The following is a 26,154-nucleotide window of genomic DNA, read 5'->3' on the forward strand; positions in this document are numbered from 1 at the left end:
CGTGGATTATTGGCCCATCAACGTGACATCGTGAATCTGGAGAAATCGCCACATCGACTGATGCCGCAATGCTGCCTGCAAATAATTACTATTGACATTAGTTAACAAAGATGAACTCATAGTAGAACTGAGCACATTGTTTCATCCGCATGTACCCTATTAAGAATGAAGATTTTCCTCTGAAATTGAGCCAGAGCATTTGAATGTCATTACGTAGGAGTAATTTGCTTGAACCTGAGCTTCAATTTTTTTTTTCTATCTGTTTGTTACATTCAGTTACAGGTAGCGTTCTCGGGATCTACAGCCTCGTAAAAAAAAGCTGATTGCTGAAGCCTTAGTTGATCAAGAAGCTGCTGTAGATTAACTTGCAGCATTTCTCAGATCAGAGGATAATCTTTGTAGAACATATAATTATATTGTTTGATCTTCTATACTTGTATTGATTCCACATGTTCTCAGATCCAAACGCTCCCAAATCCCACACAATACTACATATACACAAAAGGGACATTACTATATATATATATATATATATATATATATATATATATAGGTGTGTTGACACGTAAAGTTGATTCACGCAACAACAATGATAACCGTCGTGCTTTCGTGACGACGAACGACTAGTTTTCAAGCAAACTAGCAAAGATCTTCACTTTCGTGGAAGAACCCGACTGATTTTCAGCGCAAACCAGCAAAGATCAACCGCACCCTGGATGACTAGGATTCGGCCGAAGAAACGAGAGTAAAAGTACAATAAAAACAGTAGGAGAAAATAATATAGGATGATAATTGTTCCAGCACCCTACCAAGTGCAAAATCCATAGTATATAGTAAAGGTATACGCTGAACTGCGTATATAGAAAACTCTAGGTAAATCCGTGAGTAATTCTATCTAATCAAAACCGTCCTTTTTTAACGACAGCTTCCATGCAGACGTATACGCCTCAGCCGAAAGTCGCCTCCATCCTACAACGCTGCTCCAGCCCAGGTTTCAGAACTTGCCTCCCCTTGCTCCGGCAACAATGTGATCCTGTGTGGCTAGACCTCAACAAGCATATCATCAAACATAGCCATGCATCTAACCCCAGCCACATAAAATCAACCACTGAAGCCTCACATCCATTGAATCGGCAAAAACTCCATCGCTGCATGCTAGCTGCTTGAACTGACAAAATCTGAGAATTGCAGCCTACCAACTTTCTTCTCGAGTTTCTGCAGCTCTCCAGCAACTCGTACACCTCCCGGTGCATCACAAATTCCTGCACTTGTCAAGCTAACCAATTCTTAAGCAAACCACTAAAACAATTACACCAACTATTCTATATAATTTGGCCTGTCTAAAATGACCTAACCAAAAGCCAAATTATGCTACTAACAAGGTGTCAGAAATGTTAAAATCGACACCTATAAAACACCAAATAGAAATATATTAAATGTATATCTGATTCCCCCACCTAGCTATATATCTGAGAATGCACAGCAGACGAGTCAACCTTGTAGCAAAAACAGGGCCCCATGCCTTCAAGTTTATTGGGACCTACACATGGTCAGCTTGACATCGTTAGACATATATATAAATACATTGAATCTAGAAGCTATACAGTTAGCCTTCCAAGTCTTGTGTGAATGGAGATGAATATGTCACATATATATATGGATATTATACTCGGACACACAGACATGGAAGGCATTGGGAGTTCTGGACTATGAAGGAATTACCAAGTCAGGTAGGAGTCTCGGATGTGGATTTCTAAGAAATCACTTGGCTTATTTGGAAAAGAGCGCAACGCTAGGGTGTTCGACAACATCACTCACTCACCGGATGCGGTAGCTGGGGGCATCATTGAGGACAGTGGACATAGCGAGTGGCGGGGTTAGCTGGAGCTTTGCTCTGTGTTTCTTTGCCCTGTCCCTAACCCGTTGAGTTGGCCAAGTCTGCAGTTTGTAGGGCGCTGTAACCCGTTAAGCGGGGCAGGTCTGTAGTTTGCTGGGGTGCGCGCCGCTGTTGAGGTGGGGCTCTGTTTTTCCTTAAACAAGTCTATTATTGTACCATGCGAAATGTAAAATGTTCTTTGTCAATCATAATAAATTTGGTTGTTGTCTTTGTACCGACCTGGCATGAAAAAGTAACTAAAAAGATAACATTCTCCATAACCTATGAGATAAAAGATGATCAATGCTAAGCAATAATAGAATATCGTTCAGCACAAGCAATACTATGAAAATACCAACAATACTAGAGTATCAAACATGTCAAAACGAAAATCAGAAAAATAAAAATAAGAGTTCGAGTTTGAATAAAATATATAAATAACAAAAATTCTTTATGAAAAATATTAAATTTTGAAAGAACAATTCATCTAGAACACAATTATAGCAAATGACAAGAAAAATGAGCTCGTAAAGAAATATGATGGTGGTAGTTAATGGGACATCTAAAACTATAAACGAGAAACCCGAAAGATGATTAGATTCGATTTTACAATCCTAATAGCGATTAAGAGCAGGGACAACGAGAAGGTTGTTAACCGGTATAGTCACGGCGGTTGACGGGACTTCTAGCTAAAAAGTAAAAAATGAACATCAACAGTAATCATTTTTTATTTTTAAAATCCCAATGACAATGAAATGGGGAGGCAGCGGCTAGCGGGCGGGTCGTAGAGGAGTATAGTGAGACGTTTGACAAGACTTCTAAAATTATAAAAACGAAACCCGACGAGGCAAGAAATTCTAGAAACTAAAAAGTCCAAATTTTGAAGGTTTTAAGGCAGATGAATAGAATCCGTGTAGATTGGGCAAGCAAATAAAGAGGTGATAAATGAGTAAGGGTAGCAATATGTGTGACTTTGAAAAACTATAAAATTATTAGAAACCTAGGAATAATAAGGTTCGATCTTTGATAGCCCTAAAACAACGAGATGGCTATTTAACAAATTTTAAGTAGAATCAGGTGTAAAAATATATACTTTTATGGATGTTAGCCGCGCAATTGCGTGGGTCACCCATCTTGTTCTGTTTACTACACAGTTTTTACATAGCGTTTCAATCCAGCCGCATGGCACTGTATCTATTTGAAGGGGGAGAAAGTTCAAAAAAAAACAGAAAGGAAAACGTGGCAGGGAACACGGCCTCAAGAGAATATATGTTTGAGAGCAATAAAAAAGTTCTGATAAAAACAACTTCACACTGATGTTAGTGATATGCCCTAGAGGCAATCATAGAGATGATTATATCACATACTATGTTTACATATTTATCTGACATTGTTCCTTGAAATAGATAACTCACTATTGGTTAATGAATATGTGATTCTTTCATGAGACTCTTTATATTGTTTGTTACTATTTCTAAAGGATCCCTGATCAAATATCATATGTGGAACAAATATGCTTAGATGATCAGCACATATATTAATTGATGATCATGTCTCATGGATCATGGTATAGAGATACCAAATTAATAATGTGGACACATGTTGGGGAACATGTTGTTGGATAGACCCAACATGAGACACTGCAAGAGCCATATGCGTTGTGTCATCAGTGATCTCATTTAGTGTTGGTATTGAATTCTTAGACATAAGATTATCATGGTTCCCAACATATGTAGTAGCTTACTTAAGGACTGCTAAACGCTACTCCTTAATTGGGTAGTTATAAAAGTAGTTTTCGGGTATGCTGTGAAATATGTAGTGGGATATGAATAATCAAGATGGGATTTGCCCCTCCTATGGAAGTGCATGGCCATAGGTGATTGAGGAGTCAATCACAAGTTATATGATCTATCACATGTTCGAGTGAATGATTGAGCTATTAGAGGATGGCACATATCTAGCCTTGAGCTTAATCGATATCGTGAGGCAAAGGGGTTCATACAAGTATACACTATAGGTTCAGCCGATATGATCTTTATGTATGCCCGGTGGGTCAATACGTTCTGCTAGGGATCGCTGTTGACACGTGGACTGAAAAGGAGTTTTCGGGTTACAGCCGAGTGTACATAAACCTACAGGGTCACACGCTTAATGGGCCGGAATAAGGGGATTGGATAGAGATCCAATATGAGCTTAATTCGGATAGGGATCCGAATAGGAGTCCTACGGGCCTTGGAGGCCCGAGTGATGGATCTTATATATTCGTGAGGGGTGTGACCGGCAGAGGTATTGCATCACGTGAAAAACCCTAGCCGCCACTCCCCTCCCCGAGCAAAACCCTAGCCGCACGCGGGTGCTAGCATATCTGCGCTTGGCATTCTGTCCCTGTACGTGTGGATACTAGTAGAGGCGCCGCTGGTTTGCGGTGCTGATCGGCGTGGGAGTACGGCGAGGAAAACGCACGAGGAGGAGAACGTCGAGCCGGTGCGATCGACTACTTCCACCTCTACACCGACGCGCGCTACTTCACGAGAGTTCCTTCGACTTCTCAGCGTCTTCTTCCGCTGCGCAGCGCGTCGAGTGGTTACGATCTATGATCTAATACTTGCATGGTTCCTGGTTTACGCGATAGAAAATTTTGATTTATGCTATCATAGCCTACGCGTATCCCAACAGTGGTATCAAAGCCGCCTTGTATAGTTTATGATATAGATCATTGCATATAGTTGATATGCGGGTGTAGTAGATGAGATCTATTATGTTGTATATGAGTTATTAGATGATCGGAACATGAGATGAACCGATAGCCATATGGGTTGATGAGATCAATCGGTATGTGTGTTGGTGACTTCACTGGAATGTCTAGTACTCACCACGGTCGAGCGCGATTTTGTTCATCGGATAGTCCGATGTCCACCGGAACCGCATGCCAATGAGATAAAACGAGCTAATGAGATTGACTCGGTTTCGGCATAATTTGATTACGCTGTTAAGGTTTTCGCATGGTGAATCGTAGATGAGATCTATGTACCGCCGTGTGCGTTGCCCCTTAGATTTCGCTTGGGGTTTTATATCAATGAATAGAATTTGATTCTATGTCTAGCATATGTTTATCTATCTTACTTTATTGCTGTTGTATATTTGATATGACATTGTAGGATAGATTCCCTCAGAAAAATCAAGTACAATTTATGCTCTTCTAATAATTGCACCTATTACGGTTGTGATCATAAGTGATGGGTTTGCCATAGCAAAGTGTCACTTTTTATCATGATAAAATAGGATAGATGTCGGACATCTATATGCGGAGATTATTGGTTTACTTGACAAGGTTATCAAAACGGTTTTGGACCTTGGGGCATAGGTTGGGTTGGACATGGAGATGTCACCCCAACAGCACAAGAGTCACATATGATGTGACTAGCAAGGCGTTGCTTACCTATTTTGATAGTTGTCTAGCTGTGATGCCAAAGCTCACTAGACACTAATAAAATGAGGATCTTGACTCACTATGTTACTAGAGGGAATTTTGTTTCATAATACATAGTGGGAGTATCTTTTGTTAAATTGTTTAATGAAAGATTAAATGTAAACATGGTGCTGATTTTGCATACGTATATTTCCATTGTAGATCATGGCAGCTCCTGCACCATCCAATTTTAACTTGCGGTCTATTCTTGAGAAAGAGAAGTTGACTGGAACAAACTTCATGGATTGGTATCGCAACCTGAGAATTGTTCTCAAGCAAGAGCACAAATAGTTTGTGCCTCCCCTCCCACCGGATCTGGCGGAGGGGAGGGCGCGGCCGCCGCTGCCGCCTCCGCTGGCCGTGGGAGAGACGAGAGAGGAGGGAGAGCGACAGAGACGAGAACGAGAGTAACAGAGAAGAGAGCGAGACGTGAGAGAGAGGAGACGATCGAACCTTATCTCCTCGTTGCCTCGTCGTGGTGGGGCCCGCTGGTCGGCTTAGCCGCCTCGGCTCGATTTCTGTGAGTGTCGGTTTTTAATTAACCCACACCTATAATATATTAAAGGTTCTGTTTTTTTTATAAAAACCGGCACCTATAGAATAAATGTCGGTTCTTATTCAGAACCGGCGCCTATAATTGCTTAAAGGTACCTTTTTTTGCGATTTCAACCCACGGGAAGTGGGAAAAGGTATATAAGAGCCAGTTTTAGCACTTCCGGCACCTATAGTGCCAGCACCTATTTGATGTTTTGTAGTAGTTAATGCAAATTAGCCATAACAAAGGAATAGGTTCACACCACCCGATGACATTCGAAAATAAATGCACAGTTGAAATATATAGAGAATTTAAATATAGGGTCAACATGCTCAAAGGAATTGTGTTTAGGATCTGCGTGACTTGCCTTGCAATAATCGGTCTTCAATTAGTCTTCCGGAACACTTCCGACACACTCACGAACCTTCGAAACGATGGAAACAACCAGCTAACATGCAAAATGAGGAAAAAGACTAAGGAACTTCAAATATACAGTACATAAAAAGTAAATAAACTGTAGATCATGATTTTATATGAATTTAGAGACTTGAATGGCCTCATTCCGACTTCATATGAATTAGTTATGATTTTTACAAGATTTAATCCAATTAAACCTATTAAAAAAAGACTATTCCAAATTAATTAAAGAATTTACAAATAATTTATTACTGAGATAAAAGACTAAAACATCCTACGGAAAAGATTAGATCAACTTTGGTAAATGACATATGATAAAAAGGACTAATATGCCATTGAAAAGAGATGAACGGATTTATATTGATTTTGGACGGCTGAGATTGATATTGACCGAATTGACCAGGATCGGATGGCTCAGATTGATCTGATCTAGGCTTTTGAGATGGCTGCCATGCGGCACAGAAGTGACGACATAGTGCTAAGGTGGCGGCTGACTGGAGATGACGTGGATGAGCCACGTAGGGTCGACGCCGGTGTGCATGGGAACGGTGGTTGCCGGTGAACCACAACACGATGATGCAATCGGAGGGAACCGGGAGGTAGAGGGAAATGCGGCGGTCCTTACCAACACTTACGCGACGACGGACGACGAAGGAGATGGCCAGCGACGAGCTTCGAAAGGCGGCGAGGTACTGGTCGATGACGACAACGGGGTTTCGGTGATCTTCGGCGGAGGGGAACCGGTGGCCGGTCTTCTCTAGTGGCAACGTCGACCGAAGGCGACGATGGACGACGACGAGCGGCGCGGCTGGAGCGCCTGCCGGCGCCGGAGAGAGAAGGCGAGCGCGGGGAGAGGCAGCTAGGGCACGAGAGCTCGGGACAAGGGTGGGAACCGAGAGAAGAGACTGTGGTGGTTCTATTTATAGGCTCAGGAGGGAGAGATCGGATCGGATTGGAGGGGATTCGGTGAAGGAAAGATTAGGGTTTATGCCGAGTTCGTCGGGATAAGAACGGGGCCAAAAATCCGCGGGATCAAGAAAGAATTTGATGAGGATTTCTGGGGGTAAACGTAGAGGAGATTGAGGGGAATCCGTTCCCTCAACTAATTTGGAAAGATGAGTTCATGAGACACTGGAATGTTGAGGGGACATTGGTGAGACCAAATGGCATTACTCTAAATTGAAATTGGCCATGGTGGGTTTTAAAGGCTGTTTTGTACTCATCTTTCTCCACCATCTTGATCTGGTGATAGCCAGCTTTCAGATCCAATTTAGAGAAAAATTGAGTGCCAGCAAGTTCATCAAGGAGTTCATCGACAACAGGCATTGGAAACTTGCTTTTAATGGTAATATCATTCAATTTTCTGTAATCCACACAAAACCTCCAGGTGCCATCATTTTTTCTTAACCAGTAACACAGGAGAGGCATAAGGACTCATACTAGGTGTAATGAGCCCTGAACTTAGCATCTCTGTAACTTGCCTCTCAATCTCAGTCTTTTGTAAAGGAGAGTACCTATATGGTCTGCTGTTAACAGGGGTTGCATCAGGTAATACAGAGATAGCATGATCAAAAGTTCTATGTGGAGGTAAGGATTTAGGATCCTGAAACACATCCTGAAACTCATCCAAAACTTGCTGTACAATAGGTGCAACAGAGATAGATGCTGCAGGAAGAGAAACAGATTGTTCTACCACAGCAGCTGCCCAAATATCACAACCTTTATGCCATTTGAGAACTTGCTGCAAAGAAATTTCAGACAAACTGACAGGAGAGTCAGATGACTGAACTCCATTCAACTGAATAAAAGAGCCCTTATACTAAAACTTCAAAGACTGCTCAGCCCAATTACACTGCATATCACCCCATTGAGCCAACAAATCCATCCCCAGGTATAGCATCATGACCCCCCAAAGGTAAGACCCTCATGTCATAAGAGAAAGTGAAACCCTGTATCCACCAAGTGAAAGCAGGAATATGATGACGACATGTAATGCATTCCCCACTAGCCACTTTCACCAATGTAGGGGGTATCTCCACTAACTGAAGCCCCAACAACTGAGCAAAATTATAGTCCAAAAAGCTGTGAGAACTGCCAGAATCAATGAGCATAAGGAGCACCTTGTTCTGAACTAGAGCTCTTAACCTCATAGCTTGGGAATGAGAACTACCAGCAAGAGCAGATACAGAAATATGACAAAGATCAGCAGTCTCATCTCCTTCCCCTGCTGCCACAGCATCCAGAATATCATCAGACAAGACTTCTGTCAGCTGCAAAGCCTTCAACTGACTGCCAGGTAAGGTACACTTATGATCAGGAGAAAATTTTTCACCACACTTGAAACATAAGCCATTAGCCCTTCTGAAATCCTTCAGTTGTTTAGCCTTCCATAATTCCCCTTTTTCAAACTTAACAGGAGGTGTGTCAGATGCAGTTTTGAATTGTAACTTCTTGTGTGGTTTGTGAGATGTCAGAGTTAGCACTTCCTCCTGAGCCAAAGCTACAGCATCTGCATGGGACACTGTACTTGGTAATGCCACTAAAACAACAGATCGAATTTCTTCTTTTAAACCCAAGATAAAACAAGTAACCAACATCATACCCTCATAAGCCAGATCAAACAACCACACTTGATACACTAAAGAATCAAAAGCCTTCTTATACTAAGCCATAGATGCAGTCTGAGTCAGAGTCTGCAGAGCAAAAGCTGTTTCACGCTCGGCCTCACACTCAAATTCCTCAGTAATAGCCTGACGAAAATGACTCCAATCATGGACAGGTGTAACCAACTTAAAGGACTGATACCACTGGGCTGCATCTCCCACCAAATGCAACACAGCAGCAGAAATCATGAAATTATCAGGTATTTGATACATCACAAAATAGGTTTCACAGTTATCCAACCAGATGCGAACATCACTGCCCGAAAATTTGGGGAGCTCCACTTTGGGCCGATGTGGTTTCCTCCTGCCCCCATCACCCCCTGCTCTACTAGTGTCCCCCCCCCCCCCCCCCCCCCCCCCCCATCATCTGACTCACGAGGCGTAGGAGAAGGAATTTGAACTTGTGGGGATTTGAGTGCACCTGAAGTGTTCGATGGATTGCCTCCCGGAGATCCCAGAATACCCGCTTGAGTGCGCGCTGGAATCTCCACGTGCAGAGTCCCCTTACTCTTGATAGCTTAGGCCAAAGTGACTTGCTCCTGCTGCATCTTCCCCAATGAATCCATCGTCAAATTCACCTTGGAACTCACCTGAGCAAGTTGGTCTCCTTGTAGCCCAAGGCGCTTGTCCAGCGCTTCCATCTTCGTCGTCATCTCCTCCATTTTTTGCAACAGCTTGCTCTCCAAGGTCTCCATGGCGACCCGCACCGGAGCAGAGAGTTTCGCCGGCGCCGTGGTGAGCTAGCTCTCTCGTCGGAATCGACACCTGTCTCTGATACCACTGTAACACCCCGCCACCTTCACCACCAGAAAGAGAGGATTCGAGAGAGATTGAGACAGAGCAGAGGAGGAAGAACAAGTAAGGAGGAAGAAGAGGCTGAATTTGGGGGAGATTGATTGATTCTCTTTTTCCATTTCATAACTTTCCAGCTGTTCACATTACTATTTGTAACCCGTCAAAACTTACTCTACCCTCCACTGGGCACGCAGGCCCACACCAACGAATTACATGACCCATCGGCCCACCATTAATGGCGGCACATCCTGCTCGCCCCCTGCCACTCATGTCCTCCCCCTGCATGCCGCGACCCTAGCTATCGCCCCCTGCCACTCCTGTCCCCCGCTCTCTCTCTCTCTCACACCTGCGCCGCCTTGCCCCAGGCCGCCAAGCCACATGCCGCGCCGCTTCGCTCGGTCGCAAGCCGCGCCACGTCACGCCCTCCGCCGTTCCATCCCAACCACTCCGTTGCCGACCGCGCTCAGGAGACGTCCTCGACGCTCAGAGTCCTGGACCCCCCCATTATGGCGCCATTAATGACCTCGAGCGGACGGACCGCGCCCTCTGCTTTCTCTCTCACCCTCTCGCCCTGGGTTCCTCTCCAAGCCGACCGCGCCTACAAAGCCCTGCCTCCCGCCCAACTTCGCCTCCACGAACCCGGTGCAGGAATTCTATCGAGCACCTGGTAGGCGTCCAAGAATTCGTCGCCTCTGCTTCCCTTCCACCGCCGCCTGGACTGGCCGGCCACCCTCCGCCCCTCTCCCATCCGAGACAAGAAAACATCACAAGGAATATTTACCACCCCATCACTCTCCAAATCCCTCACCTCGTCAAGCTATTTCGCCATCTTCAACCACTGCCGCCCCTTCCCGTTTCTTCCTCAGCTCGGCCAACGTGGCCAAGCCTGCCCGGGCTACAACGCCCCGGCAAACCCCAAAAACGGGTTCGCCGTGCCAACGTGATGCTCCCTGCGCCCTCGCTTTTCCCGGAGACCCGCCGCCTCCTTCCCATCCCCTCTCTGTCCCGTGCGTTAAACCACCGCCGCGCCGAACGCCCGCCTCCCTGTGCGCACCGCCGGTTCGCCGGGATCCTCCGCATCACCGCCCTTCGCCTCTCGCTCCTCTCCCGCCGCCTCGCAAGGCCAGCCGGCGTCAAGCGCCGTGCCGCCTCTCCGCCTCGGCCACGAACAGGCAACGGACGGAGGTAGAAGAAAGGCGTAAGGGAGAAAAGAAAATAAAAAGAGAAAAGAAAGAAAAGGACTGGGACCCACAGTGGGACCCACGCCGACTTTAATCCTCTGGCCACTTATATGTGGACCCCACCCACCTTAAAAATCTAGTACAGTGCATATCACGCCCCTCTTCCTTCTCGGGCCAAGCCCAACAAGCCATCCCCATTAGGAATAAGTTCACCTGTTGTCCCTTAACTTAACGAATCTGATTTTCGTCCCTCAACCGGAAAACCAGACACAACAGGTCCCTCAACTACCAAAACCGGTGCAGATTAGGTCCCTCGGCGGTTTTGAGGGCGATTTTGGCTGACGTGGCGCCTACGTGGCTAATTTGACTCGATCTTCATCTGACGTGGCATTGATGTGGCGCTTACGTGGCAATTCGATCCGGAAAAATAATAAAATCTGTGGGACCCACATGTCAGTTTCACACACAAATTAATAAAAAATGGTAGGGCCCACGTGGGCCCCACATGTCATCCTCACTCATCCTCTTCTTCCTCCTCTCTCCCCATCTCCCCTCTCTTCATCTCTCTCCTCTCCTCTCTCCAAGCGACGGAGAGGCAACGGCACGCGGTGGCCGGCGGGAGAGGAGGGAGCGGCGCGCAGCGGCGGAGGCACAGCTCCGGCGGAAGAGGAATCAGCAGGCTTGCTACAGCGGCTCGAGCTCACTTGTCTCTATCTCGGGTGCTCACTCAGGGGAGGCCGGCGAGCGCACGGGGAGGCCGACGAGCGGGACAGCACCTCGGCGGCGAGGCGTGGACGAGCGGGCGGAGTGGGCCGGCTGAGCGGAGCGGCGGGGCAGAACAGAGGAGGAGCGGCGGCGATCGAGCTCGGTGACGTCGTGATCATCGCGTAGCTTCTCCCCGGCGGCACCGCCGCGCGCCGCTCCCTCTTCTCCCGCCACCAACCTCCAGCTTCACCGCCACCGGCCCTTCTCTACAATCACACCGCCGCCTCCCGGCGCCGCGCCGCCAGGCCACCGTCGCGCCAGGGCGCTGCCTGCCTTCCGCCCGCACCGACACCACTCGCCGTCGGCCCCACTCCATTCCCCATCGCCGGTTTCCCCTCCACCCCCATGCAGCCGCCGAACTCCCCATCGCCGCTACCTCCCCACTCCATCCCCATGCAGTCACGCGCCATCCCCACTTCCCCGTGGCCACCGCGCCGCGCCACCCCTCCCCCGCACCACCGCGCGTCGTGCTCAGCCACCGCCCCACCGCGCTCCGCTCCGCCGCCGACGCCCCCAGGGCGCCGCCCCATGTGCTCGCACCGCCATGTCCTACTGGAGCACATCGCCCTGGGAGAGAGGAGGAAGAAGAGGAGGGGAGGGGTGAGTTGGACTGACATGTGGGGCCCACATGGGCCCCACCATTTTGTATTATTCTCTGTGTGAGACTGACATGTGGGTCCCACGAGTTTTATTATTTTTCCGGATCAAATTACCACGTAAGCGCCACGTCAGATGAAGACCGAGTCAAATTAGCCACGTAGGCGTCACGTCAGCCAAAACCGCCCTTAAAACCGCCGAGGGATCTAATTTGCACTGGTTTTGATAGTTGAGGGACCCGTTGTGTCTGGTTTTCTGGTTGAGGGACGAAAATCGGATTCGTTGACAAGTTAAGGGACCTCAGATGAACTTATTCCTCCCCACTATAACCTTCAGGATGAAGCACACCAACAGCCTCCCTATCCACTAAAGTTCAAATTACATTCCTACCCGAGCTTCTTCATCTCTGGGCTGAGACCCAAGCTCACACAAGGAGAAGTCTATTAGATCTCCTCCATTCCAGAGAATAATCTTGAGGACAATTCTTCAAAAATTAAACGAATTCCCTTCCAAAACACTGAGAAAACCTTTTCCTCGGTTTACAAATTCATTTAAACTTCGGGATTTCACATCTTGCAAACCGTGACTCCGATTGGGTCCATTCATGTCACATCCCGAAATAACCATAAAATACATTCTTTAAATTATTCCTAAAATAAGTAAAATACGGGTTAAAGCCTCTAATATTAAAATGTGCAAACCTAAAAGTCGAATGGGGCTTGAAGAATTTTAAGTATATTTTCTCAAAGCCTAAAATGTGTAATTAAATTTTAGTAGAATTTTCAGAGATGTAAAAAAAAGAATACTAGAGAAATTAAGCGAAGGAAAAATGATACAACTTTCAATTGGGATGGAAATTATATTTATAATGATCATATTTATTCGGATGACATATACTCCCTCCATCTCAAATATAAGGGGTTTTGGATAGATATAATATATCCTAATACAGACAGACAACTTACCTAGATCCGTGGTACTAGCAGATGTCCCATCCATCTAAAATCTCTTATATTTTAGGATTAAGGGATTATATGGATTCTGCAGAGAGAATACCTATATTTATGACACCGTATTTTCCAAAAATTAATTGAATCATTTTTACATTTTAAATTATCTACACTTACATAATAATTGTATGGTAAGTTTCAATATTTAAATGATAGTTTGTCTCATACTCAATGTATAAGAGAATTATGATTAAAAGTAATCTATTATCTACTTGAGGAAGAGATAGAAGCACACATACGTACGTACAGGAGATAGAGCAATCATATAGAGAAAAAAATGATTGAAATTAAGTGAAAATTTTGACGCTATAGGCCTGGTTTAGTTCCCAAAATTTTTTCCTTAAAACATTACATCGAATCTTTGAACATTTGGATGGAGCATTAATATAGATAAAAATAAAAACTAATTGCATAGTTAGAAAGAAAATCGAGAGACGAATCTTTTGAGCCTAATTAGTCCATGATTAGCCATAAGTGCTACAATTATCCCTATGTGCTAATGACGGATTAATTACGGTCAAAAGATTCGTCTCGCGGTTTCCAGGCGAATTATGAAATTAGTTTTTTATTCGTGTCCGAAAACCCCTTCCGACATCTGGTCAAACATCCGATGTGACACCTAAAAATTTTCTTTTCGCGAACTAAATAAGGCCATAATTTTAGCAAAATTGTTACGCAAATGTCGACCAGGTTCATCCGAGTCTTTCGTGTAGGGAATACGCCATCATGAAAGCTGTAAATAGTGATCATATTTATTCGGATTCTGAATGATCTGGCCGAGGAGACTTCTTATTCTTATAGTAATACTAGGTTTTAATATATTGTGACGGAGGGAGTAACCTCCTCTTATCGCTGAAAATTTTGCCGGCCGGAGGCATCGCGCTGTTGACGAATGGCAAGCCAACAGCTGTCGTCCGCTGCTTTGCATCATTGTTGCGTTTTTCCAAAAGAAAAAATGGACGCCCACTGATGGGACGTGACGCCACTCATCCGTGGCATATGCTGCATGCTTCCTCTCCACCCAATGCGGCGTCCGTTTGCAGCGAACGATAGCCTGATTTTTTTTTTAATCTAACCTAACCACATGCAAACCTTCTAATTCCAAATGTGAACACGTATTATCCTGAATTATGTTTCTAATCAAACTAGCTAGCAGGCATAAAGCAAATGATCCCATTAACATGTTTCGCTAGTATTACAATAGCCCTTGCGGATGCGGCTTCTATGTGAAACAAATCAAGATTATTAGCATATATTATGATTTTGACGATCCAAACAGATGGATATTGTAATCGAGCTGATCGCTACAGTTCCAATTTCCAAAAAGAAAACAGCATTTAAGTCAAGCAATATTTTTTTTGATTAGGACAGAAAAAAGACGAAGAAAGCTCGAGACCGACGGCCTGATGGCACGGTGCCCTATCTTCTAATAAATTTGCTTTGGTCTAGTAAAAAGTATCTCGAGTTACTGGTACCTCACGGTACTAAATCGTTTCCGATCATTGGATTTAGTTGGGCAGGATGCGCATTATTAGATCCAACGATCGGAAACGATTTAGTACCGTGAGCTACCGATACCTCGAGATACTTTTTATTGGACCGGAACAAATTTCATCTTGTAATGGCATCTGGGCCTCATCCTCGCATTGGCACTGTCACCAGCCACTTCTGAGCCAGGGCTCCGACTCAACCTGTGGTCTGTCCATCGCAAAGAAGGCGGTGGTGGCTCACATGGTGAGGCGGGTGCATGCCAAAACCGCTGTGCCTACGGAGGAGACGTCGATAAGTCGAGGCTAAGGTATAGGACTAATAAATCTAATAGTTAAAACTAATAGATCCACCTATTTACTTAAGTGAAAATTGACGGTCAGAATTTTTTTTCTCATAATTTCTGTGATTTCTCTAATTTATTATAGCATCACGTGATGGCTTAGGAGTGCACTAAGTTTTAGTATATAACTAGGAGGTAGCCCGTGAATATGCGCAGGCGTCTTATTTATGTTTGTGACTTTTTTTTACCAGAAAGATATAGTGGTAACTTTAACTTAAAATATTGTTTGTTAACAATTTAAATATATGATCTTTATCTTAGAAATGTTCACCAAGATCGTATATGTCTATAGTAGCTAACTGCACGGTCATATTGTTAATATCTTATAAAATTAGACAACCATATTTTCTTCTTTTGAACATGAATGTTTACATTTTTAAAATTAAATGTTGAATATCTATTATCCCAATAATCAATCACATATTCAGTCATTGAAACATTTAAATCAAAATTATATTCGATATGACAACTTAGTCCGGTATCACACTATTATGTTTTTTATTACTCATCATACCTTGTGAGTATTTTTCTTATTTATAAAAATAGAAAATATATATTTCAAACTAATTATTTGTAATGTTTTTTTACTGTCCATAAATAAATAAATGCGCAAGAAATCATATTTGGGCAACATAACCTTTTATATGAAAATATTGGGAACTGTACCTACACCTCCACTATTTTTTAAAAAGGCGGTCTTTTATGTAAACTTATTCTTTGAACATCTACTTGCTATGAGAGAATTTATGTGTTTTTTTACTTGTTCTTTAGTTGGATTGTTTAAATGAATTTGCAAAAATACTCCTTAAAAAATATGCGTTTGAATCAAATCATTGTCAATATTAAGTTTTTATGCCCTTAAACCCATACTATTATTTTAGTTGGCACTATCCTTAAACTTGTACATAGTCGTCACCACTAACCTCGAAGCCGCGCCTCCCTCAATCCCACCCGGCATCGCTTTCCTCAACCTTTCTCAATGATGTTAGCACCGCTAGCCTGATGCTCACTTGTGGATATCTCTCTCAAGATCAAATGTGTTCGTAGCCATGGAACTCGAACGCCTTATTTAAAGTTTTCATAAATTTTATTGCCATTAGGATTTGATATTATGACTTTTCCTTCAAGTCTTATTTGATTATATTTTGATGTATCTAACCATGTGGTGAAATTTAAGGACTGGGTACTTAATTAATTTCTACATTATATAGTATGATAAAGGAGAGGTTTGCTTTTTTTTTTTTTAATAATGGATCCATGGTTTTGGGACAGATTTTTTTTTTTAGAATTTACCAAGTTTTCTATTTTATTAGAGGTGACACGTGGTGGCTTGAGATTTTTTAAGGAATGCCACGTGACAAATTGAGAGCGTTTTTAGTATATAGTAGGTAATAGATAGATTTTAGGGGGCTCCTTTTTAATTAAGGCATAGCTTGTTGGCGATCAGCCCAAAGTCCACCGGCGAGGCTATGTGGAGAACATGAACAGTAAGTAAGGTGTTGAACACATGGATTTTGTGCAGCCTGTGCAAGCGCTGCTTTTTGGAATTTTTTTTTAGAGAAGGGTATTTTTTATCCGGCCTCTATATCTCGGAATTTTTTTTTAGAGAAAGGTATTTTTTACCCGGCCTCTACATCTCGGAATTTTTTTTAGAGGAGGGTATTTTTTTACCCGGCCTCTATTTTTTTAGAGAAGGGTATTTTTTACCCGGCCTCTACATCCAACCGGATATATACTGCCATTGAAATAGAGAACTTAGCCCCGCAAACAAAAATAGAGAACTTAGCCCCGCAAACAACCCAATCTAAAATTCGCTCCATAGAAGATTTGAACTTAGGACCTTGGAGTACTACTCAGGTTACTGTAACCACTAGGCTATATGCCCTTTCGTTCGGAATTTTCTTATGCAATATAAAGCAAAGGAGTACATGCAGATCATGGCCCAAGTGGCCTTACAACTGGACGCAATCCACGCACACGACGTCTGCAAAACTAACTTAGCAAACCGTGGGCGAAGGAACTAGAAAACAGGAACTAAAACAGAAAATGGAAACGTACACACGCAGAATTATTCCAACATATATATATATAGCTGACCTAAACTTGCCTTCATGGGTCGAGTAGTACGTACGTCGTTGCTTTGTAACACAGACACGATTTAATGTAAGCATGCGTAGTATCTTGTTTTTTAATTGGCTAAGGTTATTTAATTAACTAATTACACAGGAAAATGCCTCAGCAATGGGCTCAGCAACGGCAATAATGGGGGCAGTAACCACGCCTAGGACTGTGCGATTTAGATTGTTGCTCCCTGTCTTGCAGTAAAACGCAAAGTCGAAGCAGTTATTCTTCACAATATCGTAGCTACCGAAGCCGTTGCAGGCTAGCATTTCGTTGGCGCGTCTCAAGACCGTCTCGGGGGGGTCTTCATCATCCATGGAGCAGGTGTGTTGAGCACCAATATTGGAACTCGCAGAGAACCACGAGGGCACTCCGTAGGCGAAGAGGCAAAGATTATCCTCTCCCAGGAAGCAGTCAAGGCAGCAGCTGACGACGCCTTCTTTACCCTTAGCTTCAGCGCATTCCCGCTTCCGGCAGGTTTGAGCAGTCGAGGATAACGATGAAATTCTGAAGGAGAAGAGCGATGAAAGGCTGGTGGTGGACTGCCTTGCATCACCGTTGGTGAAGTGGATGATCCTGTCGTCGCTTTCGTAGATTCCTGTACACTCAAATTAATATATATATAGCCAAAGAGCCTGATTGATTCGTGCGCTCATGACAAAACTAAACTAACCTCACCCTCTTAATAAATGTACGTATATGCTTCTTCCATTAAGGTGCGTGTATGGGACTAATAAAAACGATTGATCTTACCATGATGGGAGTAGACATTGCGCCAGGCGTAGATGTGATCGCCGGGCCTGAGCTGCCACCGATATATACGGCTCGAGGACACAGTCACCCCCCTATCCATAAGGAACAATGTGCAAGCTACTAGAGAAATTAACCCAAGGAGAAATGATACAGCTTTCAATTGAGATCAAAGTTACATTTATAATGCTCATATTTATTCGGATGGCATATATTTGGATTCTGTAGAGGGAATACCTATATTATTTACGCAAAATCTATTGAGTGCGCCCTCTCGATTTTATCGTATCGCCATCTGATTTTATTCTGTAAGGGCCATCTGATCGAAGATACCAAGAATCTCTAGTGTGAAAAGGAATGCATATTTATCCACAGGACAACACCAAGTAGTCAACCATCATTACACTAGTCCTTTCTCTACACTGATCTTTTTATTTATATGAAACCTTTGACGATTTATAATTACATTGTAAATTCAAAACTTACACTGTAATTATATTGTAAGTTTTAATATTTAAACTGTAATTTGTTTGATGATCAATGTATAAGAGAATTAGTATTAAAAATAGTTAATTTATTATCTACATGGAGGAGGAGATAGGAGAGATAGAAGCACATATATGTATAGGAGATAGAGCAATCATATGGAGAAAAAATAATTGCAATTAATTTTAGCAAACTGACGAGGTCCATCTGAATCTTTCGCATAGAGAATGCGCCATCATGAAATTGTATATAATGATCATGTTTATGATCGGATGGCATATTATTCGGATTCTGAATGATCTGTCCGAGGAGATTTCTTATTCTTAGAGCACCTCCAACGTGAGGATTAAATTGAACCTAGCACGAAAATGTCGAACCAAATACATTGTTGGAGCTGAATCATGACATGAGTGACAGATATGAAGACGCAATAGAGGCAGAGAATTTCTTCACTTGTGGGTCCCAGTGGGTCCCACAAAACGATCTGTACACTGTATAGATTGAACTGAAGCTTTGTTTCTTGGATGGACTGATCAGTCGATGCACAAAATCTAAACCGAGAGCGCTCTCGGTTTCGCTCTATCGCGCGACGTATTTTGGAGCCGTCCGATTGCCTGCATCGTCGTGGCATCCATCCGCGCGGGCCTCGCAGACGTGTCTTCGTGGATAAGGATAGAGACGAGACCACTTCGACCACTCAATCCCCGCTTCACTGTTTGAAATCAGGACTCGCGTCTAAGAGAGAGAAGCAGAGGCTGCGGTTTCTCCCCCAAATCCCTCGACGGCGACGGTGTCGGCGACCGCTGGCTTCTGCGGTGGCGACGGCGACTCATCCACCAAGCGGAGAGGCGACGGTGAGCACAAAGTCTTCCTCGTTGTTGTCACCAGGCTTGAGGTGAGATCTAGCGGGGGCGACGACAATGGCGAGCGCTAGGCTGAGTAGTGAAGCGCATCGTGCAAACCAGATACTCTCATCTCTTTGAGCTCTTCTGCTGGCTACTTTAGTTCGGTGCTCTGTTGCCGTACAAACATGTTTAAGGTCAAATTAGTGCTCACATATCTCTCCATTGCTTTTACTTCTAATTTTGTCTGATGCAAATCACTGAGATTCCCTTTTTGGTTTGTGGTTTCAATTGGTTTCAGCACCACATTTGGAGATTTTCACACGGATTTTGGGATTTTATCATATGACCTAGAGATAAGTTTTCTGTAAATGCGTTCCGTGAATGCTTCTGTGCAATTATGTGTGATTCTCTAGTGCAAAAAATTAGGATGTGGATGTCATGGTGTTGGAATTCGACCCAAATTAGTACTTTGCTTTAAAATTAGTAGGGATTACCTTTGTGCTATGTTGGTGTTAATTTAGTATGTGTTTACTTGCTGCATGCACAAGATTAGGTCGAGGAACCTTGCATGGTCAAAATTCTGTCCATGATTTTTTTTATTTTAGTGTCGAGAAGCCTGATGCCAGTGCTTGTAGTTAGTTGTTTATAGAGCACCATGGACAGAAGGTTTGCTTGGGTTAGGGGGAATGGATGTACTTATAGGTCACTGGTTTTAGAGTAGATGTTTTTATAGGGCGAATGCAATTGATGTGCTTAACTTCAGATTCCATCAGGAAGATACTAGAAAACTATTTTTCTATGACGTAATTTTGCTTACTGTAGAAGTAACTTTAGGTGTAAGTGGTTGTTAACTTTTAGGTGTAAATGATGAGGATTTTTTTTGTTGCAGGCTATGAGTTCAGAAAAAATGCTTGGTATTACCATCACATGATCTTTTTTTTTTCCAGAACTATTTGTATGCTTTATATGCAAGGTTCCAACTTCTGAAGTTTTTTTGTCATGCCGATAGACACACCTAGCTGAACATGTAGCATTATGGGGTCAAATGACCGATACTAAACTAAGTAGGAGTTAGTTAAATTTATGTGCTGACAGTAGTAATTATTTTGTTTTTTTATTTAATTTGTTGATTTTTTTCTTTTCCTAACTGTATATAAATTTAGGATACATGGAACGAAGAACTTGGCACATAAAGGGACGATGGGCACCTATGGCGGAGGTGGAACAAGCAAAACAATAGGGAATGAGGAACCGCAGTTCATAAGGAAAACCAGGGACAAGAAGCAAATGCCACAACATGAGAAGAAAAGATATTTTGGAGAAGATATCATCTACAAAATGTACAACAACCCACTCCAAGAAAGGTCTAGAAAGAAGGTATTAAACCTATCATTTTTTTCCTTTTTTATAAGCAAAATGGTGTTGCAAAACAATGTGATCATGTAGAAAGTAACTTACGGAAGCATTTGCGAAGCAACTTTTATATGACTAATAACAAGTAAGGTTTATGAAGCTACTTTTATATGCTAAAGAAGTAACTTTTAGAGATTAAGGAAGTAACTTTTAAGTGTTTTAAGAAGTAAATTATGCATGATTCAACAGTTACATTCTATTAACTTACTCATCTGATCTACGATCTGATTACACTGTTGCGTTCGTAATAATTAAATCTTTATAAAAAGATCTCACGTGATTATATTTTGATAAAAAAATACAAATTACTTTTAGATTATATCTAAATTACTTTTAGATTTCATTAAATTACATCTTAGACATATAAAAGTAAATTCAATAAAACCTAAAAGTAATTTATATATATATATATATTATAGAAGTAACTTAAAATAAAGAGAAAGTAACTTGTCACGATTAAAAGTAAATCAGTTGTTTGGGTAACTATGATATGTAGATTAAATCTAATTACTAGATAGACTTATGTTTTTACCCCCACAATAGATTTACTTTTAATGTCGTAACAAGTTACTTTACTTTTGTTTAAGTTACTTCTATAATATATGTAAATTACTTTTAGGCTTTATTGAATTTACTTTTATAACTAAGAAGTAATTTAATGAAATCTAAAAGTAATTTGTATTTTTCATATAAAAGTAATTACATTTGTACAGTTTCATCTCCACTTATATATCATCTTCTCTGGTTTTCTTTTTCATATACTGGCAGCAAGAGAATATTAGTAATCTAAAAGTAATTACATTTGTACAGTGTCATCTCCACTTATATATCATCTTCTCTTGTTTTCTTTTTCATATACTGGCAGCAAGAGAATATTAGTGTCTTTTATTTTTTTCATATATTGATAGCTGAAATATTCAAGGTGCTCGATTCGATGAGGGATGAGATAAATGAATTTCTAGTATCAAGAAGTAATCTGGTAGTCGCATCCATCAAGATTATATGGAAAGAGATTATGTGGGAAGTCTTTGAGAATCAGTATCATCCGGTGCCCTATTATCTCTACTAATGGACCAAAGCAACCAAACATATACACGACAGACACTTGCTGCTACATATTTTTTAAAAAACAAATTATGTGGAATTAACTTTCTGGAACTAAGTTTAATGTTTTTGGGGAAGTGACTTTCGTGTTGAAGGAAGTAACTTTCTTGCTTGTAGAAAGTAACTTTTACTTCTAGAGAATGTATATGCAGCTGATGCAACTTTTTGTTAAGAATCCATCAAAATGCATACCACATCAGTATGCAACTAGATATACATTTTATGTTTTTGTCAAGCTAAGAAATAAACTGCATAGAAGTACGCAAAATCTAAATCAAGAGGCATCTCATTTTAGTGCTAATGAGTGACGCCAAATGTTGTCCGAATATGTGTTAATCTATAGTACTTGTCTGTCAGATATAGTGCTTTTCATGGGTTAGCTTTGGAAAGGCCTTATCATGAACTTCCGTTACCGACGGGTAAACGATGTCAGCTTCGTGTCGTGTGGGTAAAGCATGCAACCTCTGTAGAGATTAATGAACTATTCGAACAGCCGTGCCCATGGTCAAGGGCGAGTGTAAGGTGTTTCTCATAGCGTAGATTTGTTTGTCAAAGGTTTGTGGAAAAGTGGTTATTGGGAAGGGTAACGTTTCCAGAGTCAGCCTGTGTGGCAGACGGCTAACCTTTGTGGTTAGGAACGGGTTTGTGTGACCTGGGGTGTCAACCGACACCGAGGTGTTGTTAGGGCCGAGAAGATGTTGATGTGCTGAGATAACTGTGTGAACTATGTGTTGTTGTGAAAGTGAAAAGAAACTAATAGAGGAAACAAATTAATTATTGTTTGTTAATCTTGTGACAAGTTGTTGCAAAGCAACTTGTGGAATGGGTCGAGGCATGAGCCTCCTCCCGACAACTAAAACTTGACTCACTAGGAGTTTTTGTGAAATAAATCACTTTGCCAAAAAAAGGCAGCTTTCGCAAATAAAACCCTAGCCTCCTTGTTTAAACCGAACATGTCATTCTTTTCCCTGGCTTGCTGAGTACGTTAAGTACTCACCCTTGCCCCTTATAATAATCTGTAGAGTATGAAGATGAAGACATCGACCCGACCGCTGAGGAGGGTCTCCAGGAGCAAGCCGAGTATGAAGACTTCTAGATGTTTCGTGCCTAGCCCTAAGCCTCGTCTGTGGAATAAGTTAGTTGCCTAGGTTCTTTGCCTAGTGCGTAGTCGCTTAGTCTTTCACGCTGTTCGCTTCTGCACTGTCTCTTTTTATGTTTTTGCTGTGCTGTTGTGTTGCTCATCTATGGGCCTGTCTATGATGGCAACATTTGTAAGGACTACTACCCAGTGATGTAATAAAACAGTTTACTTGGATTCCACATTTATTCTGTGTGTACCAGCTAGTGTATATATTCTGGGACAGGTACTATCTCACAGGTAATGAATAACACCCCGATGTAAGTTAGCTGTGTTTATGGCTGATGAATGTCGGGGCGTTACAATTGGTTGTGCCATATGCTCCGAGCATTCAACTAGAGCAAGAGCCTTCAACTCCTATAGATGGCCGACTATCCTATTAGAGTAATTTTATCATTCTTAAGAAGGTATCGGAAGGTAACCATATTTTTTAGTGTACCTCGAGCACTACTACATAATTGATTTTTGCGGACGAGGCCCCTCCAAATTCTACATGGACCGTAACTGCCTCCGCATGCGAAAATCGCTTCCCTGGGGGTGTTTCATGGCCCTCCTGCGATAACGTATTATCGCAGGCAGCCCCTTAAGAGGTCCGCCTGCGATCATGGGTTTATTCGCATGTTGGCCTCATAAGGGGCCGCCTGTGATAATATGGTTGTTGCAGGCGGCCCCTAACAGGTTAGCCTATGAAAATATGCACGGACCTGCATCGATAGCTTCTCCTTTAAAAAAGCGTTAATTAGATATGTGCCGTTAAGAATTTACCAGTTTTGAAATATGCCATTACTGTTTGCGTATTTGTAACGATGCCACTACTGCTTTTTGTAATCTCAGTGATGCCACTAAGATACATATTTTGCATGTGTTGGACGAAAATGCCCTCATCTTCTACCTCTCTTCTCTTGTCTTCTACCTCTCTCTTCCCAAATCCTGTCACCGGCGATGTCCGCTGCGGGAGCTCGGAGCGCCGGATAGAACACCGTAGGTTCGCCATCCACCGAGGCTCTTCACGAAGGCCATCCTCTGCTACGTCGGGGTTCGAGGCAGTCATCGACGACGAGGTGGTGGAGGTAGCTGCTGGACCAGAGGAGCTGTAGGTGCAATGAGAGAGGGAGGTTAATGAGCTCGCCGAAGAGAAGTGGCTGCTCTTTTCTTGGTCGTCGCCACTTCCCATAGCTCCTCGCGGTGAGAAGAGGCGGTTGGATCTGGGACGCGTTGATGCGCAAGAAGAGGCCGGTGGCGGGCCGAGGTGGAGGGAGATGACGCGCAGGAGGAGGTCAGTGGCAGGCCGAGGTGGAGGGGGACGTGGACGAAAGATTGCCGGAGAGGGAGGGGGTGCGACTGTGGTGGCCACCATCACCAGCCAGGTCACGCCATGGAAGAGAGGCGGAAGAAGAAAGGGGAAGAAGGGAGAAAGCATAAGGCAGAAAAGGGTAGTTTGATCCAGATTTTTCTGTAAATCCATCCAAAGGGTAAGTAGTGGCATATTTCTAATATGTGTAAAATTATAATGGCATGTTTCCACATACACGAATACTAGTGTCATTTCTAAACCAACATATTTTTAATGGTAAGGATCCAATTAACCATTAAAAAAAATACTCTACTGAGGCCTCAGTCTCCCTCTTTTTCTCTTTCTCAGTCTCGATCTCTCTCGAGGAGTGACGACCGTGCGATGATGGAGGGCGGCGGCGGTGGCAAAGGTCGACCTTCCTTCTCCCGCTCTCCCATCGTCGCCTTTGCCCCTCCCCTCCGACAACAACCGAGCGTGGAGGTGGCGAATCGATGGCGGCCTCACTACCTCCCTCGTGGATCCGCCGTTGGCTAGCCTCGAGAGGAGCAGATCTGTTGGTGGCGGTACTAGGGGAAGCAGATCCGTGGTGGCAGCATTGCGGAGGTTGGCCTTCCTTCTCTCGCTCTCTCGTCGCCTGTCCCCCTCCCCTCCGATGGCGACCAAGTGCGGAGGTGGCTGATCGACGCCTCCCTCGAGGATCAGCCGCTGGCTTGCCTCGAGAGGTGTGGATCCGGCAGCGGCGGTGCTAGGGAAGGCGGATCCTGCGGTGGCGGCAAAGTGGAGGTCGGCCTTTCTTCACCCGCTCCGACGACGGCAGCTGAGGGTGGAGGCAACAGATCCACTTTTGAAGCCAATTGTACAAAAGTCCTGGTGGAATATCGGCTCTCTAAAGAATGTTTATCTTAAATTCTTAGTAGAGGATTTTATCCAGCAAGTAATGGCAAACAAAAAGAGCTTTGAACGTTTCATTTGGACAGAACATCGTTCAGTGACTTCAAAAGTTCTATGAGTGGTATGGTGAAATTTTTGGGCCAAATGACTCAACTGGTTACCTTTGTTTTGGACTTCACTGACACTGACATACCTGTGGAGATGATAAAATGCTTGCAAGCTTGCCTGATGCAGTTGAAATTTTGCTTCGTAGTTTCGATGTGCTTGATAAATTGCCCGAGAGTACACTCTTCCCTCAATGCCTACGGCAGCTAGCTAGATCTTTTTGCTAATGTCATTAAAGAAGACCCGATGCCAATCGTAGAGAAGCTTCCCTGTCTTGTGATTCTTTCTTTGAGTGGGTATAAAGGCCTGACAATGTCCTGCTCTGCCCAATGGTTCCCTCGGCTACAGCACTTAGTTCTTGATTCCTGGATTTTTCACATTTTGGTCCTTTTAAAAAATTTATTTCGCAAATAGACCCCTAGAAAAACTTATCCCAAAAATGGTCCTTTTTGGGGCGCCAGAGTGGCTGGCGCCGTCGTCCAACAGGACGGCGCCAGCCTCTCTGGCGCCGCCCCCCTGCTGACGTGGCGGGGCGATGCTGAGGTGGCTAGAGGGAGTGCGCCAGAGTGGCTGGCGCCCCCCCCCGAAATTTTTTATTTTTCTTTTATTTTTTTGATATTTTTTCACGCTTAGGGACACATAAGAACCAACCATAGAAAAAATGAACTCAAATGGACGTAATATGTGACCTGTAGAATTTTTCCTCTCCTCTCATCTCTCTCCGAACTAGTGCAGAGGAGAGAGATGTGCAACTTTTTTATTTTTTTGATATTTTTTTCACACTTAGGAACTCACAGGAACCAACCATATAAAAAATAAACTCAAACGGACGAAATATGTGGCATGTGGAATTTTCCAAAGCTATACC

At 43.3% G+C, this 26,154-nt stretch overlaps 1 protein-coding gene and 2 long non-coding RNA genes across 3 annotated transcripts; 1 reads left to right on the forward strand and 2 right to left on the reverse strand.

The window, feature by feature from the left end:
- Window positions 1–585: 585 nt before the first annotated feature.
- Window positions 586–10,635, reverse strand: LOC127754151 (uncharacterized). The gene is made up of 3 exons (XR_008012775.1): window positions 9,382–10,635; window positions 1,458–6,328; window positions 586–1,262 (listed from the first exon to the last, which is right to left on the reverse strand). It is a non-coding gene; the product is annotated as an uncharacterized LOC127754151 (long non-coding RNA).
- Window positions 10,636–17,039: 6,404 nt separating this feature from the next.
- Window positions 17,040–19,350, reverse strand: LOC127755823 (protein LEAD-SENSITIVE 1-like). The gene is made up of 4 exons (XM_052281459.1): window positions 19,054–19,350; window positions 18,691–18,709; window positions 18,014–18,166; window positions 17,040–17,858 (listed from the first exon to the last, which is right to left on the reverse strand). The coding sequence occupies exons 1-4, from the start codon at window positions 19,129–19,131 to the stop codon at window positions 17,350–17,352; spliced, it is 759 nt and encodes a 252-aa protein (XP_052137419.1). The 5' UTR covers window positions 19,132–19,350; the 3' UTR covers window positions 17,040–17,349.
- Window positions 19,351–19,356: 6 nt separating this feature from the next.
- On the forward strand, window positions 19,357–23,184 carry LOC127754150 (uncharacterized). Its single transcript, XR_008012774.1, has 3 exons — window positions 19,357–19,535; window positions 20,505–20,718; window positions 22,881–23,184. It is a non-coding gene; the product is annotated as an uncharacterized LOC127754150 (long non-coding RNA).
- The last annotated feature ends 2,970 nt before the right edge of the window (window positions 23,185–26,154 follow it).

The sequence above is a fragment of the Oryza glaberrima genome, chromosome 11 (assembly GCF_000147395.1).
Source record: "Oryza glaberrima chromosome 11, OglaRS2, whole genome shotgun sequence".
Classification (NCBI taxonomy): domain Eukaryota; kingdom Viridiplantae; phylum Streptophyta; class Magnoliopsida; order Poales; family Poaceae; genus Oryza; species Oryza glaberrima.